At 37.6% G+C, this 14,794-nt stretch overlaps 1 protein-coding gene across 1 annotated transcript in view; it reads left to right on the top strand.

Moving 5' to 3' along the window:
- Window positions 1-13,042, top strand: part of LOC145977959 (protein CREG1-like) — a 33,737-nt gene extending 20,695 nt beyond the window's left edge. Inside the window, exons 4-6 of the mRNA XM_083110302.1 lie at window positions 4,001-4,117; window positions 6,924-7,005; window positions 12,373-13,042. Coding sequence (XP_082966428.1) covers window positions 4,001-4,117; window positions 6,924-7,005; window positions 12,373-12,482 — 309 coding nt within the window. The 3' untranslated portion in view covers window positions 12,483-13,042. The remainder of the gene's footprint in view (window positions 1-4,000; window positions 4,118-6,923; window positions 7,006-12,372) is intronic.
- The last annotated feature ends 1,752 nt before the right edge of the window (window positions 13,043-14,794 follow it).

Genomic DNA, 14,794 nt, shown 5'->3' on the forward strand with positions numbered 1-14,794 from the left:
GTCTCACCCTGTATACACATCTTACTAGATATTACAAGCTGTAAATTGTTACTATATACGAGGGATGATCGAAAAAAAGGTTACATAGCCTATTATGGCATATGTGTTAGACATAGCTGGAAGATCAACACACCTGATGATGGAGGGCACTCAACACTAGTCCTCGATGTAATCACCTTTTTTGTTCAAGCACTTGTCACAACGGTAGATGAGGTTTTCCATACCGGTTGCACAAAAATCCGCGTCAAGTTCTCGTAGCCACCGTGAGGTAGCTCTTTTGACATCATCACATGTCAGATAATGGTGGCCAGCCAACCAAATGATAGTCGCAGCTCAGCTGATATTGAGCGTAATGTTCTTCTTCTGTCCACACGAATACACTCATCCACAAGAGCACAGTTCACGTCAGTGGTTGAGGTACTGGGCCTACCGCTGTGTCCAGGATTGTCATTAACAATACTGGTCCGTCCTTCTTTGAAGGCACGACACCACTTCGCTACATGTTGCCTTGAAATTGTCCCCTCCCCATACACCTCCACAATCTACCTATGAATGTCAGCAGGAGTAGTGTTTTTGGCCTACAGGAACCGCACCACTGCCCTCACTTCTACTCTTGACCAATTTTCTAGACGAGTCACCATTTTAAATGTCCGCTTCCCGGGTATACATGGTCAGAATCCGAAGTCCTCAAACTCGCAACAAGACAAACATGTTATTAATTTACAAATAAATTTTCGTTACGTTACAGTGAATAAAACAAAAGTTATATGCTTTGTAACCTTTTTTTCCGATCATCCCTCGTATTTTATTATTAGCGTTATTATTAGATATTGTAAATCAATGTGTTGGTACATACTATAAAGTGTGCTTAGCCTGCTCGATGTCAGAGAGTGATAACTGGTCGACTTTATAACTCGCCGCTGAAGTTCCAAGGTTCGAGTTCCTGTCTATGCATTGCTGTTCCTTGTGAGTGCCCCTTTATCAGTTTCATCTGATCATAACTAATCGTCGTGATTAGCCAATATTAGAAGAGAAGCGACGCTAAATAACGAAAATGCATGTCCAAATTGGGCATTGTTCCTAGATATTACAAACTGTGCGGTGTTCTTAGATCTTTCAAAGTGTGCGTTGTTCCTAGATGTTTTAAAGTGTGTGTTGTTCCTAGATGGTACAAACTGTTGGTTGTTCCTAGACATCACAAACTGTGCGTTGTTCCTACATGTTACGAACAGTGAGTTGCATGTAAATATTACAAACTGCGCGCTGTTCGTAGATGTTTCAAAGTGTGCGTTGTTCCTAGATGTTTTAAAGTGTGTGTTGTTCCTAGATGTTACACACTGTGGGTTGTTCCTAGACATCACAAAGTGTGCGTTGTTCCTAGATATTACAAACTGTGCACTGTTCCTAGATGTTTCAAAGTGTGCGTTGTTCCTAGGTGTTACAAATTGTGCGTTGTTCCTAGACATCACAAAATGTGCGTTGTTCCTAGATATTACAAACTCTGCACTGTTCCTAAATGTTTCAAAGTGTGCGTTGCTCCTAGATGTTACAAAATGTAGATTGTTCGTAGACATCACAAACTGTGCGTTGTTCCTAGATATTACAAACTGTGCGCCGTTCCTAGATGTTTCAAAGTGTGCATTATTCCTAGATGTTACAAACTGTGGGTTGTTCCTAGACATCACAAACTGTGCGTTGTTTCTAGATATTACAAACTGTGCACTGTTCCTAAATGTTTCAAAGTGTGCGTTGTTCCTAGATGTTACAAAATGTAGATTGTTCCTAGACATCACAAACTGTGCGGTGTTCCTAGATATTACAAACTGTGCACTGTTCCTAAATGTTTCAAAGTGTGCATTATTCCTAGATATTACAAAATGTGTATTGTTCCTAGACATCACAAACTGTGCGGTGTTCCTAGATATTACAAACTGTGCACTGTTCCTAAATGTTTCAAAGTGTGCATTATTCCTAGATATTACAAACTGTGCGTTGTTCCTACATGTTACGAACTGTGAGTTGCATGAAAATATTTCAAACTGTGCGGTGTTTCTAGATGTTTAAAGTGTACGTTGTTCCTAGATGTTTCAAACTGTGCGTTGTTCCTAGAAATTATAAACTGTGAATTGTACCTATATATTACAAACTGTGCGTGGTTCCTACATGCTACAAACTGCGAGATGTGCATAAATATTACAAACTGTGTGCTGTTCCTAGATGTTACAAACTGAGTCGTTACTACATATTACAAACTGTGCGTTGTTCCTAGACAATACAATCGGTGCGTTGTTCCTAGACATTACAAGCTGTGAGTTTTGCCTAGATGTTACAAATTGTAGAATGCTGAAACTGTCAAAAATGTTAATGTATCCGAGTTCTACTCCTCGAGATGGATGCATTGTTCAACTCCAGAATTGACCATGGCAGTCTCCACAAAAGTTTGTTTTCCATTGTAAACTACAGGAGAAACAGAGAGAATACAACAATATGCATTCGAATAACTTAAGGTCAGTTATTCTTTTGGATAAATTCGAGTGCAATATTCGATCAATATTCTATTCGTAGTAAATAAAAACATAGGGAAAGATCGGGGACTATCGGACAGCGGCTGGTATCGGACAAGAGTCGTTTCAAGCATTTGTCGATTGAGGCAGCACCTGTCATGCAACTGGCGTGTTCACTGAGTGAAGAGAAGTGGGACCTCGCCTATGAGCTATGGTGCATTTTGTTAAGAGTGTGGTGTTTCTGGCTGCACGGAGATAACTACTAGTCACTAGTAACTTCATTTGAAATTAGTGTAACTATGGTTTTAGTTCATCATTGCAAACATTACCTATTACTCTTTAAGATAGGTTTAAAATCCCCCTCCCCTAGTTTTACTAATGCTCGTTTTGTAGTTGATTTTTTGTGGCGTGTTGTTCGGATGGTATCGGATAAAGAAGAAGAGTGCAATATTATGTCTCTCTCATTATTAAAGTTTGTTTATCAAGTCAACAAACAGCTTTTTCCTTACATAGGATACTCTTTCTGTCCGATACCACGCTCTAAATATCAAAGGTACACAAAACCAACGACTTAGAAACCGCAAAATAAATTTATTGTTCTTATTTTTAGAACAATATGTTTCAGCGGTGGGATTGGTATAAGGATGAAGTTTTATATCATGTGTAATAAAATTAATTTTAGCTGTCCAGAAAAATGAAATCTTGGAAAATGTTAAGGGGTCCGATACACCCCCCCCCCCCCCGACCTTCGCCTATGTAATTCTGTATCCTGACAAACGTTCGGTGGGAGAACAGCATGTGCTTAACTTCATCAGCTGAACAAAGATATGTTATTATTAGTAGTAGTAGTAGTTTTTGTTGTTGTAGAAGCAGCTATGATTAGAGAAAGGATTTTAAGTTGCAAAATTATGGTCGGGGAACTGAAAAGAAGGTTCTGAAAATGTTTTCAAAAAGGTGCTGATAAAATGTCTTCATTCAATGCTCTCTTTTTCTGCTCCTTGTGTATAAAATGCGCGCGGACCGCGTAGAGAACTGTGTTTCTGCCGATTAGGTTTTGTTGAAGTTTGTGTTTTCTCTCGCGGCTTTTGCTACATTATCTTGGGAACTATTGGGGCTGTAATGGTTATATTATACTATTTTATAGCTCTCGTTCTGCTCTACAAAATGAGACTATAGGATTTTATGTAGCTGCTCAAGAAGGGTGAAAATCATTTATTTTCCTGTCGATTTTTTTAACAAAACATGAAAGAAAAGGAAGGAAAATGGTGCTGAAGCATCAAAGAGGGGATAAAAAGAGGTTACATGTGCTAATCTCACGAAAAGGTGCAACAAAGTGTATTCATTTTACTTGATCTCATGTCCTAAAATACTACTACAACTAATTCATTACGAAAACAGCTATATTTTTTGAAAGGTGCTGTACCTTAAAATCCGTTCTCTAGTTATGTTACTAGTGGTATTTGCACTCTCACTTTGCTTCTTGTGATTAATTACAGCATGACAACAAGTGTTCCATACTCGTCTCACTTGAAGACGATGACTACTGCGAGAAAGCAGGAAACCAGGACAGCTTGAAATGCAATCGGTTGGTTATGGTTGGGAAAATGAAGAGGGTGAGTAGTTTACGCGCTGAATCTCGCCATTCTTGTTCCCCTGATTCATAATAACCACAGGGTTAGCCTAAAAGAATAGACACTTTCAACGTTTTACAGAAAGAATAATTTTAATAATAGGGCTGAAATATTTACATGGTTTGAAGAGTACGCCCTGAAGTTTACATTGGTAAGTTACAAGTGTTCTATGTATGACCCTCTTGTAACACGACAGATATCGATGCGACAGTCCGATTCTCATCTCCCAGGACTTTTCCCCTTGCACAGACAACCAGTTTCCTGAAATGTCTTGCGCCAATCGTAGATTGACTGCCTTGTGGGTGGTTGCTTGCCACACCGTGTTCTAAAACAACGCTGCACGATAGTAACAGAATTTGTTTTTGCAAATTCAATCACGCACAAAGACTTCTCCACGTGGCTAGCGGCCATACTGCTCGACTTGCGTCAAGGGTGCACACGTGATGCTGACGTGCACACGAAGACAAATGAAAATCGGAGGTCGTAAACTTGAAGACTTTCTCTATACAACAGTACTAAATGCTTTCTGATGTAACAAACAAATTTCAATTTATAAAACGTTTAAACTATTTCTTTTAGGCTAACCCTGTACTTCACTAAGTGCACAATAGATGTCGATTGTTAAGTAAAACGATTCAAGAAGTACTTATGTTCCAAAGAAATATGCTATCAAAATATATTCAAACGGTTATAATGTTGTTATTTGCAGAAATAAAATGTTGAAATTCGAGAGGGATTATGAATGTACTTATGTAAATGTAGTTTGTATTATTAGTGTAACCTGCAGAATTAATATCACATATGCGTTCTTAATTAAAGACAGTGCATTAAAGAGAATGAATGTTAAATTAATTTATTTACATTGCAGGCATGCCATTCAAAGTATTGGTTCCATAAAAATTGTTTACAAGTTCACATCCCAATAACAAGAATTTTGTTTGACACATGAAAGCATATTGCCATTCACTAGCTCAAAAAGTTCTTTTCTCGGATTTTCCAGCAAGATTGTGCACCAGCACATTTACCCAGGATTGTGATATACTGTGTCCTGCACAACTTTCCAGCACGATTGATTGGTTGAGGTGGTCCAATTGCCTGCCCTCCTAGATCTGCTGATATTACACCCACTGGAAATGGGGGGACTCCTGTCAAGTAGTGTACCAAATTTCTGAATTTAAATAGCAGAATGGCAAATTAGTGTAATCAAATTAGACACATTTTCTCGAGAAAAAGGAACTAATTCATAACAAGCTGAAATTTGGTCCATAACTTCCTTATAGCACTAATAACAATGTATAAAAAGTCCCCGACGATCACCTTTCCGCTTGGCCGCCATATTGAAAAGATGACGGACAAATGAAAGTTTTCACAAAATAACAGTACTAATTGACAATATCTTAGATTTCGGTATGTATCTTTCCTATAAACACTGGTAACATCAACAACAACGTGTTTTGTCGATCAGCCACACGGTAAGGCCGCCATATTATAAAACTGGCGGACAAATTCAAGTTCTCGAAATAAAGGAACTAATTCATAACAAGCTGAAATTTTGTACACAGCTTCATTAAAACATTAGAACAACATATCAAAATTTCCCAGCCTGCCGCTAAGTTCACCATATTGAAAATATGTAAGCGAGTAACTAGAAAAGCAACGTACTATGAAATACAACCAACAATCTTTTAATTTTTAATGCTGTGATGTCCCAGAAACTGCTCGAGATATAAAAATATGAAATTTGGTAAGCTGAAAAAAAACCTGGGAAATACCAACTTCGTGCGATATTTATAGTATTGATTGGCCTTACCATTACAATATTCTAGTCAACAAACCAATCTATAAATATTGATTTCTTGGAAACTACTTAGGTTTGAACCATAAAATTCGATCTAACAGAATATAAACCTGCAATACGAATGTGGTTGAAGTGTTTATATTTTCTACAGCTCTTGATATGAGTTCTCTTATCAAATTAACAAATTTGTGCTGCGCGGTTGCATACACATAAGTCAAAAACTGTAATTTCTTCGAGGGCTTGAAGCGTCGAAAAGTTGGTCCCCTTTGTGTACTCTACATAGTGTGAAAGTTTGTCAATGTTGTGTGTGTGTGTGTGTGTGTTTGTGTGTATAACGTGTGTATACAGGGTGTTCCAAAATAATTCCGTGACTTCATACGTTCTCAGGTATTTACTGTATGGAAACACATACACAAGCTTAGGTCCACAGGTACTTAGAAATTGAAATTTTTCTGTCAGATCCAAGGGACATGTCTTTTTAAATCACTGTATGCACTCAAAATGTCAAACCGGTATTCTGACTCACACCACAGATTTCATATTTCAATTGCTAGGTGATACGTTGACTCAAGGTATCTAAATCCAACACAAGTGTGACATTATCACATGACATATCCACGTCATATGCATTGACATTATTTCCACACACAGCAACAACAGCGCTCCTAGTGGCCAAATGTAGAACTGCTAATCCCTGACGCAACGAACTTCAACAACAAACTACAATATAACCTGCAACACACAACCGGAAATCATACGTAACACTGGAAAGTCATGGTATTATTTTTGGTACATCCTGTATATACCCGGATATATGCAGATGTCTTAACTGGCATAAGAAACAGAGTGATTGAACTAGCATTTTATAATGCTGCAGTCAATTATTATTAGCAAATTTCTCACGGTATATGTACTACGTATATGCAAATTGATTAAAGTTCATAAGGTAGAATTCAAGATTTACGAAATTGTACATATTTTAAATTTCAGATCAGGGAAGGATCAATGGAATGGATGTTTGCTGAAGAGGCTTTGTTTAGCAGATTCCCAGAGATGAAAAGCTATCCACCAGGTAAGAAATATAATTACATTTTTTTAAAATCTATTATAATAAGAATTCAAATTTAGTCACAAGATTTAGTAATTGTGTCAAGTACTTTGCAACCCTGATGAGGCCCGTACCCAGGATTCTTTTGAGGGGAGAGCCAAGCCCGAAACCTTAGTTACATATATATAATTGTCATGAAATATTTGTCAATTAACTAAGATATTAATTAATTTATTTATTTATTTATAAACATATATAAACGAATTAATTTGTACATTTATAAACTAGCAAATTAATTCCTTTAACAACTGGTTCAAAATGTAAAGAAATTAGAAGTTAGGTGAAATGTTTTAAATAAGTGTTAGATATTATTTAATTATTGCTTTTTATTAAAAATTATAATTAAATTTTCATACTTTTATTGTGTTATGTTTTTATAAAAGTGTAAATCTATAAATTTTCTCTCGAAAGGAAATTTTTTCTTATCAGAGTTGTAGCTAGAGATTTCAGAGCCCAGAACGAGATTGATTTTCGGATTGCCTGTTGTTTTGCATGACTGTGATTTCGTGTTTCTTCGCACGGTTTCTTATCTCATCGCAATCCAATCAGGGTGTTGTTTCGCATGGCTGCACCAGCCGAACAGAAAGCATAGAGGAATTAAAGATTAATCGAATGAAAATCAAAATTAATGAGGAACGAAAATAACCACAAAAGAAAAAAAAAGGCACTAATAAGCCCTTTGATGCAAAGAATTAATGAATACTGTTATTCAATTTGGAAATGAAAAAGACTTGGAGACGTAGAACATCGGGAGGGAAAGATACATTGGCCGAGGTAGGCGTTTCTTGGTGTATTCCCAGTTTTTTCCCCCTGACATCTTTCAGATCTCCTTTGCGGTTACTGTATACTAGAACGGGGATCACAGTCAAGTCCCTGGTTAACGGCCACAGCCATTGCCTCCTTAAAAATGGTTGATACCGGCGTTAATATTTCTTCCCGCGCTCTCTTTTTGCAGTTTGCAAGTCGTTTTCTGATCACACAAGCTGCCACATCTGGAATGAAGTCGTGATCTCTCTCCAAGGTTGGGATTTCATTTCCGTCTTTAGTCTACCTGGACAACCCGTCTTTCTTCTGTCTATACACAACTGCAAAGAAAGAAAACATTAATGCCAAGTTCATTTCTTTAAAACGTAAGATCAATAATAATGATAATAATAAAAAAGTTATACGTACCCATACGAGGTTCTTCCTTGCAGGTTGTACTGATATCCCTCAAACACTAAGACAGGACTGCCTCTCTTGGATTTTATAATGTCCATTGCGACGACGAGAACTTCTCACATTTCCTTCTCACAGCAGAATAACCAAGGAGGACAGCAGTATTCCTATTTATACCATCATCACTACCAAACAAACAACTAACTGTTCATTCCATTAATCTTTAATTCCTCTATGCTTTCTGTTCGCCTGGTGCAGCCGTGCGAAACAACCTGATTCCGATGAGAACAAGCGAAACATCACCGTGCGAAACAACACCGCACCGATTTTAGCCCCCCCCCCCTACCTAGATGTACATACCTGGCATACTTAGACATTGTAGACATTTTATGTACTTACTCTTTTCCGCTGAATCCGATGAAAACAAAACGTAGCATTCAAGAAATGTGGTTAATAAAAGGACAGTCGGCTGTGCATCCCACACCATCTTCATTGAAGCAGTGTGTGTTATTGTTCACATCTGCAAAATCGATTCCAAATTAAAGATAACTAGGTGGAGGGACAAAAAATGAGAAACTTTAAGAAGACATTAGTTTCCTATTAAATTAACATGTAAGTGCTATGTGAGAAATGGAGGAGAAATGACAGGTCGGTCTAATATCTATGTTCCAGAGGCCTAGGGTGACAATGACAATCATCTTCACAGCTACGGCTCCATTTCTTACTAGTCCAATTTCATATAATTTTAAAATTTTATCTATGACTGTAGAAGTACGTTTTTACCCCCATGCTGTTACCACCCCTAAAGAGAGAGAGAGAGAGAGAACAAGAGATGTATGCAATATTCACACACAGACAGACATCATTCTTTGGTATTCCTTCTTGCTATGTGTTTATGATGTTATTCTTAGTAAAGTATGTTTGAAGTCCAAACTAATTGCTTATCTTTGTTGTTAGCAACACAAACTCTTACCCTCGGAAAATTTTAATGGGGGGAAAAAGTTTAATAGAAGAAGATCATTGGTGGGAAGGTGGGAAAGTGGGAGATACCCCTTCCGCAATGGGAATTAGTAGCCTAAATGTGACCACCAAAGCTGTGGAATTATCCTTATAATGAAGAGCATGTCTGAATTTGAAAATAACCACAAAAAGATGACATTTTCTCATCAAGACTTCAGTTCGAGAATAGTCAAAACAGGGAGTTAATATGGTGAACTGTCCCGACCAAATTGGAACATTTAGTAGCTTCGCCTAAATGGTTATAAAACTGAATTACTAAATATAGTAGACTGCAGACTTCTGGATTCAGCCTCTCTTCAGAGGCAACCCATTCATTTATGCAAGAAGAAAATCTAAATTTTGCAAAATCTTAAAAAAAAATTATCCATGTTATTTTTGTAGGTTTGCATCAAAATATTTCATGTCTCGAGGGGGCATTACCTGGGTACGTGCTTGACCCTGATGTCCATATATCTGTAACCTGATGGCCATGTGCCTGAGATTGTTTTACCTTTAAACAGAGATTTCGATGTGGCTTTATACACAGTAACTTACCCTATAGAATGAAATTCACACCCAGACTGGATTCCATTGCAAGAAATTTGAGGTGAGTAAAACTCATAACTCCATTTTGAAGAGTATTGAATCGTAAATTTCAAACATCAATATTTTCTTAGATTCAGAATAAGATAAGAAGCTGAAGTATACATCTTCATTAATAGTATTATACGAGGGTTATACAGAAAGTAAGTTCCGATGCCCATTAAGCGTAAACAAAAAATATATTGCTTTATTTATATTGCTCTTTGATGTGCATGCTGTACGCTACTTTTGAACATGGTTGAGTCATCAGTTTGAGTATGGTAGGCATCAGTTTTTGTATCCCTTCATCCTGGGATGATGCCGCCTGCGATGCAACGGTTTCTTGGCCCTCTTTGTCGTCGCGGAACGGACGGTTAGCAAAGAAGAATACATTTCAGATGCAGGAACACGTTAACAAACTTTGCGCTAAGTCTGGGATGTAGGGGGGGGGGTTGATCGAATGGTGTGCTCTGTCTCTCTAATCTTATCTTCAACTGCATGCACCAGCACCACAGACTGTGAGTCCTTTCGAGCACGGTTCGCCAACACTTGCACATTCCCGCATCCTTCCTTGCTTACATTAAATCACTAATCAATTTTCCTTCAGATTCAGTACACATCCTATTTGCACACAACGTGGACTCGAAATCAAAAATATATTATCTCCCATTGCGCCGATATTTCCAGAACGTGCATAGTAGAACTTGACTGAAAAAATATTTGATTCCATTTAACTGGTGTGTTTCATGCATTCAGTTGTTCATTTTATTGAATACTGCAACATTGTCATTTCGCCTTCTATTGATACATTACATTACCGGCATTGCGTCATTGCTTACGACGAAGTACAAAGTCAGGGGCGCTTTTGATTTCAGGGGATAAAGTTAACTTTAAAAGTTCTCATATCCTATCAATGCTAGAGGGTGAATGGGGAATCAGCAAATAGTTGGACCTAAGTCGTTCTTTTCTTATGAAATTTGCCAAACCTTTTGTGCTTCCACTTGCAAAATACTATGCACAATTGAAAAACTGTCATTTATGAAACTGTTGGTATAACCCGGAACAAAATGAAGAAAGTTCTCTGCTCATTTGACTTTGTCATTTCTTTAAATGAGTAAATAGCGTGTTTTCAGCTTCAAGATTTCTTGAAATCTCTTACACAAAATTTACTACACTGAAAACATGCCAGTGTTCCTCTTTAATGTGAATGATATTTCCTAATAGGATGTGTATTCTTTTTAACTAAAAGTTATAATATACAAAACAGTAATTTTGCCTGTAATATTATATGGATGCGAAACTTGGTCCCTTACATTGAAAGAGGAACATAAATTGAGAGTATTTGAAAATAAGATCCTTAGGAAAGTATTTGGCCCTAAAAGGGATGAGGAGACAGGTGAGTGGAGAAGGTTACATAATTTAGAAGTACATAATTTGTATTCATGTCAAGATATAATGAGAATGATTAAATCAAGAAGACTTAGGTAGGCAGGCCATGTGGCACAATGGGAGAGGAAAGAAGAGTTTACAGGATTCTTGTTGGGAAACCAGATGGTAAGAGACCTGTAGGAAGGCCAAGACGAAGATGGAGGGATAATGTTGAGATGGACTTAAAGGAAATTGGTAGAGATGGAAAAGAGTATATAGATCTTGCTCAGGATAGGGACAGATGGAAGGCCTGTGTTGCTGCAGCCATGAATCTTCGGGTTCAAGAAGGCTAGAGAGTTAGTTAGTTATGCTTTTGAAGATAACACTGGCGAATAAAGGTTAACTATTGATGGCTTTAGAGAAAGTACTGTACCCCCCTACTAAAACTTTTAGAGCGTGCAAGGTACCTCTTTACCACCCTTGCTTGAAATTTCTACTGTTTACAGAAAACAGAACTACTTTTATCAATTGTACTCTAGTGTGTTCTCAGAAATCTAATGAAACTCAGTGGTTTCCACTGAACACCTTCAGAAGACCTAAGGTACATGTACAATAGAGGAACTGCAAGTGAAATATTCTCTTTAGTATTGCATGTAATACAGTAAAACATCGTTAATCCGGACTAATGGGAGGGGGATAAGTTGACCGGTTTAACGAAACTCCGGATTAACTTAAATAGCCTAAAAGAACATTAGAAAGTGCATTAAAACTCAGGTTATACCAACAAAACACGTTTATTATGGTGTATTTAAAGGGCATAGGCCTAATACACTATACAGTACAGTACAAAGTCTGCGGGAAACAGCATTTCATCAGTGGTTGACTGCCTTTTCTTTGGGAAGTTCTCTTGTTGACTTCTAGCCACATTTAAAACCTTGCATTCTGCTTCTTCTTCTGTTTTCGCCTTTTGCCTGTCCCTATTAAGCGAAGTCCTGCTTATCGGAGTCCCGATTAACGAGATTTTACTGTATTGTATGTAGTGTGTGTCTTGATTTACAACTCGTTTTTATATCTATTTGAAAATCTAAACACAGTACATGTTTCAAAACACCAACACACTCTACTGAAAACAGTAGATAGAATTTTCAGCAGGGTCTTGATCGTGAACCAACTTGTTTTTGCGTTGATGGTGAAAGTAATAGTTTTTTCTCTCTTTCTTTCCAGAGCACAATTGGTACTTCGCAAAGCTCAAGATCAAAGAACTCTTGTTATTGGACGACTACGGACAACCAAAGACCATTACAGTTCCAGACTACTTCGCGGCTGTTCCATAAGGCAACGAATTTGGAAGTCCAGGGAAAGAATGAAAAGTTTCCGAGGAAGCCGTACACAGTTGCTGCAACGTGAGAAGACGGTGTTGTTGAAAGTCATGTTTGTTATTCTTCCCTGCACTAAGTTCTCGAAAGGAAGTTTTTGAATTGAGTATCGTGGACTGCTTTTTCTCCTTTCACCAAGAAGCTTTCCTTAATTTGTACATATCATGCAGTATTATTCGACGAAAAGTACATAAAAGTTTATCACATTGTTACAAACTCTTTAACACCAATTTCTTTTCATATTTTTTTTCGAAGGAAATTAATCAAATGCTTGATTTTTTTTTACCGGCTGAACATTGGTGAACTTTAACATCGACATTGGTTCATATAAATTGTCAAAGTTTGTATAACTTTGAACATTAATGAAGTTACACTCAAATTATTTCACCATGGACACAAATATCGCTTTTCTAAAGATGAGAATACATTGATGGTACCGAAGGAATTATTACTGCTCAGGTAATATTAATGTGAGTGCGACTATAATGTAACGCAATAAATACATGGGATTCATTGTGTATATTCTTCTTCTTTTTAATATTATATTTTATGTTTATTATTTCAGTTATTTTTATTATCATTATTATCTTGCCCTCGTTTTGTTATTGGTATGTTTTAGTTTTGAGAACCTTGCTGGACCAGTCGTTAGACGTCTGAATGCCTCACCTGCGCCAATCTCCGTGGCGGAGTGGTTAGCACAACGCGCTACGACCCCAGGGGTCCCGGGTTCGAATCCCGGGCATGGGCTGCTCTGTGAGTGTCATTTCATCAATTTCATCCCTCATCCTCATCTTCGCGATTAGCCAAAAGTGGCATAAAAGCGAAGAGAAATAAACCCAATCAATCAATCATACAGAAGACCTGTGTCCTATGTTCGGAGTGGGTGATTTGGTGGGAGTTTTTCAGCAATGTGGGGACCAACCTTCATATCTCTCCAATCATGGCAGTTGCGATGTGCCCCAGGTAGTACTACCATTTATATTTTTACTTTTTCCCTTTTCATTACTCATGGGCAGGTGTACATTTTGTACATTATGCATTAAACTATTATTATCAGTTCGGAAAACAACTTGATTAAGTCTCAATTTACATATTTCACTATTGTTTTGGTTTTATTGATTTGTACACAAATAGGCTCATCGGGACTGCACCTATAGAGCGACAACAAACAAGAGAACCTTCGGCGAAAAGTCTCCGCGCGCCTCCCCCTTCTTCCGTTCAACTCAGGCCATAAGGAAGCATGCTCCACTCTGCTCCTCCCCTCCACGCTGGAGTACGGTGCACAGGAGTAGCGGGTCTGCGCAGGCGCTTGTGGTTCCACTATACAGTTTAAACTGGTATCCGAACGACTTGCAATGGGCCACCACCGGGAATCGAACCCGGGACCCTTGATTACAAGCGACGACGTTACCACTACGCCATCGGGGAGGAAAAGTATTTCGTTTTATGGACAATTTGAGTTGGCTAGCTTGTATATTTTGTATAATAGATGCTAAACTATTATTATTATTAACTTGGAACACAATGAGTTACCTGATGAAGTCACATTTACACTTTTTTTAATTACAAGGAAAGGTATTTCGTTTCATTTACAATTTGACTTAGCTAGGTCGTATATTTTGTTCATTATATGTAAAACTATTATTATTATTATTTATTTATTACGTCTTATTTATCATGGCGAACGCAGGTTCTTTTGAACTGATTGCCCTATAGAGAAGGGTGAGGTTGTGTTCCTTTCGCCTATCAATTAATTTGAGCCAATTTAGTTTTGTACAGAAAACGAATAAATGGCCCCTATATTTCAGATCGAAAATAAAGCGTACGCAGGTGTTTTTTATTCGATGAAGACGTTGAGCGAGATCGAGGGATTCGAACCTGCGATCTTCAGACAACTGGACGAGGCCTTTACCACTTTACCACTCTCGAAAAAAAATGTTACTTTATCAAGTCACATTTACACTATTTTTTTAATTAAAAGTAAAAACATTCGTTTAATGGAAAATTTGAGTTGGCTGGATGGTGTATTTTATATATTATATGTTAAACTATTATTGTTATTAGTTCGGAAAGCAAGTAATTACTTGATAAAATCACCTATCACACTATGTTTTAATTAAAAGCAAAACTGATTATTTGATGGGAAGTTTTAGTTGCTGGGCAGACCCACTAAGGTCGCCACTGGGATAAAATTGTCGCTGCACCCATTAAACGAGCTTAACCAAGATAATATTGTTGCTTGTACATCTGGCTCTAGCAGAACGCACGCT

Source organism: Lepisma saccharinum, chromosome 24, assembly GCF_977018435.1.
Source record: "Lepisma saccharinum chromosome 24, izLepSacc3.1, whole genome shotgun sequence".
Lineage (NCBI taxonomy): Eukaryota > Metazoa > Arthropoda > Insecta > Zygentoma > Lepismatidae > Lepisma > Lepisma saccharinum.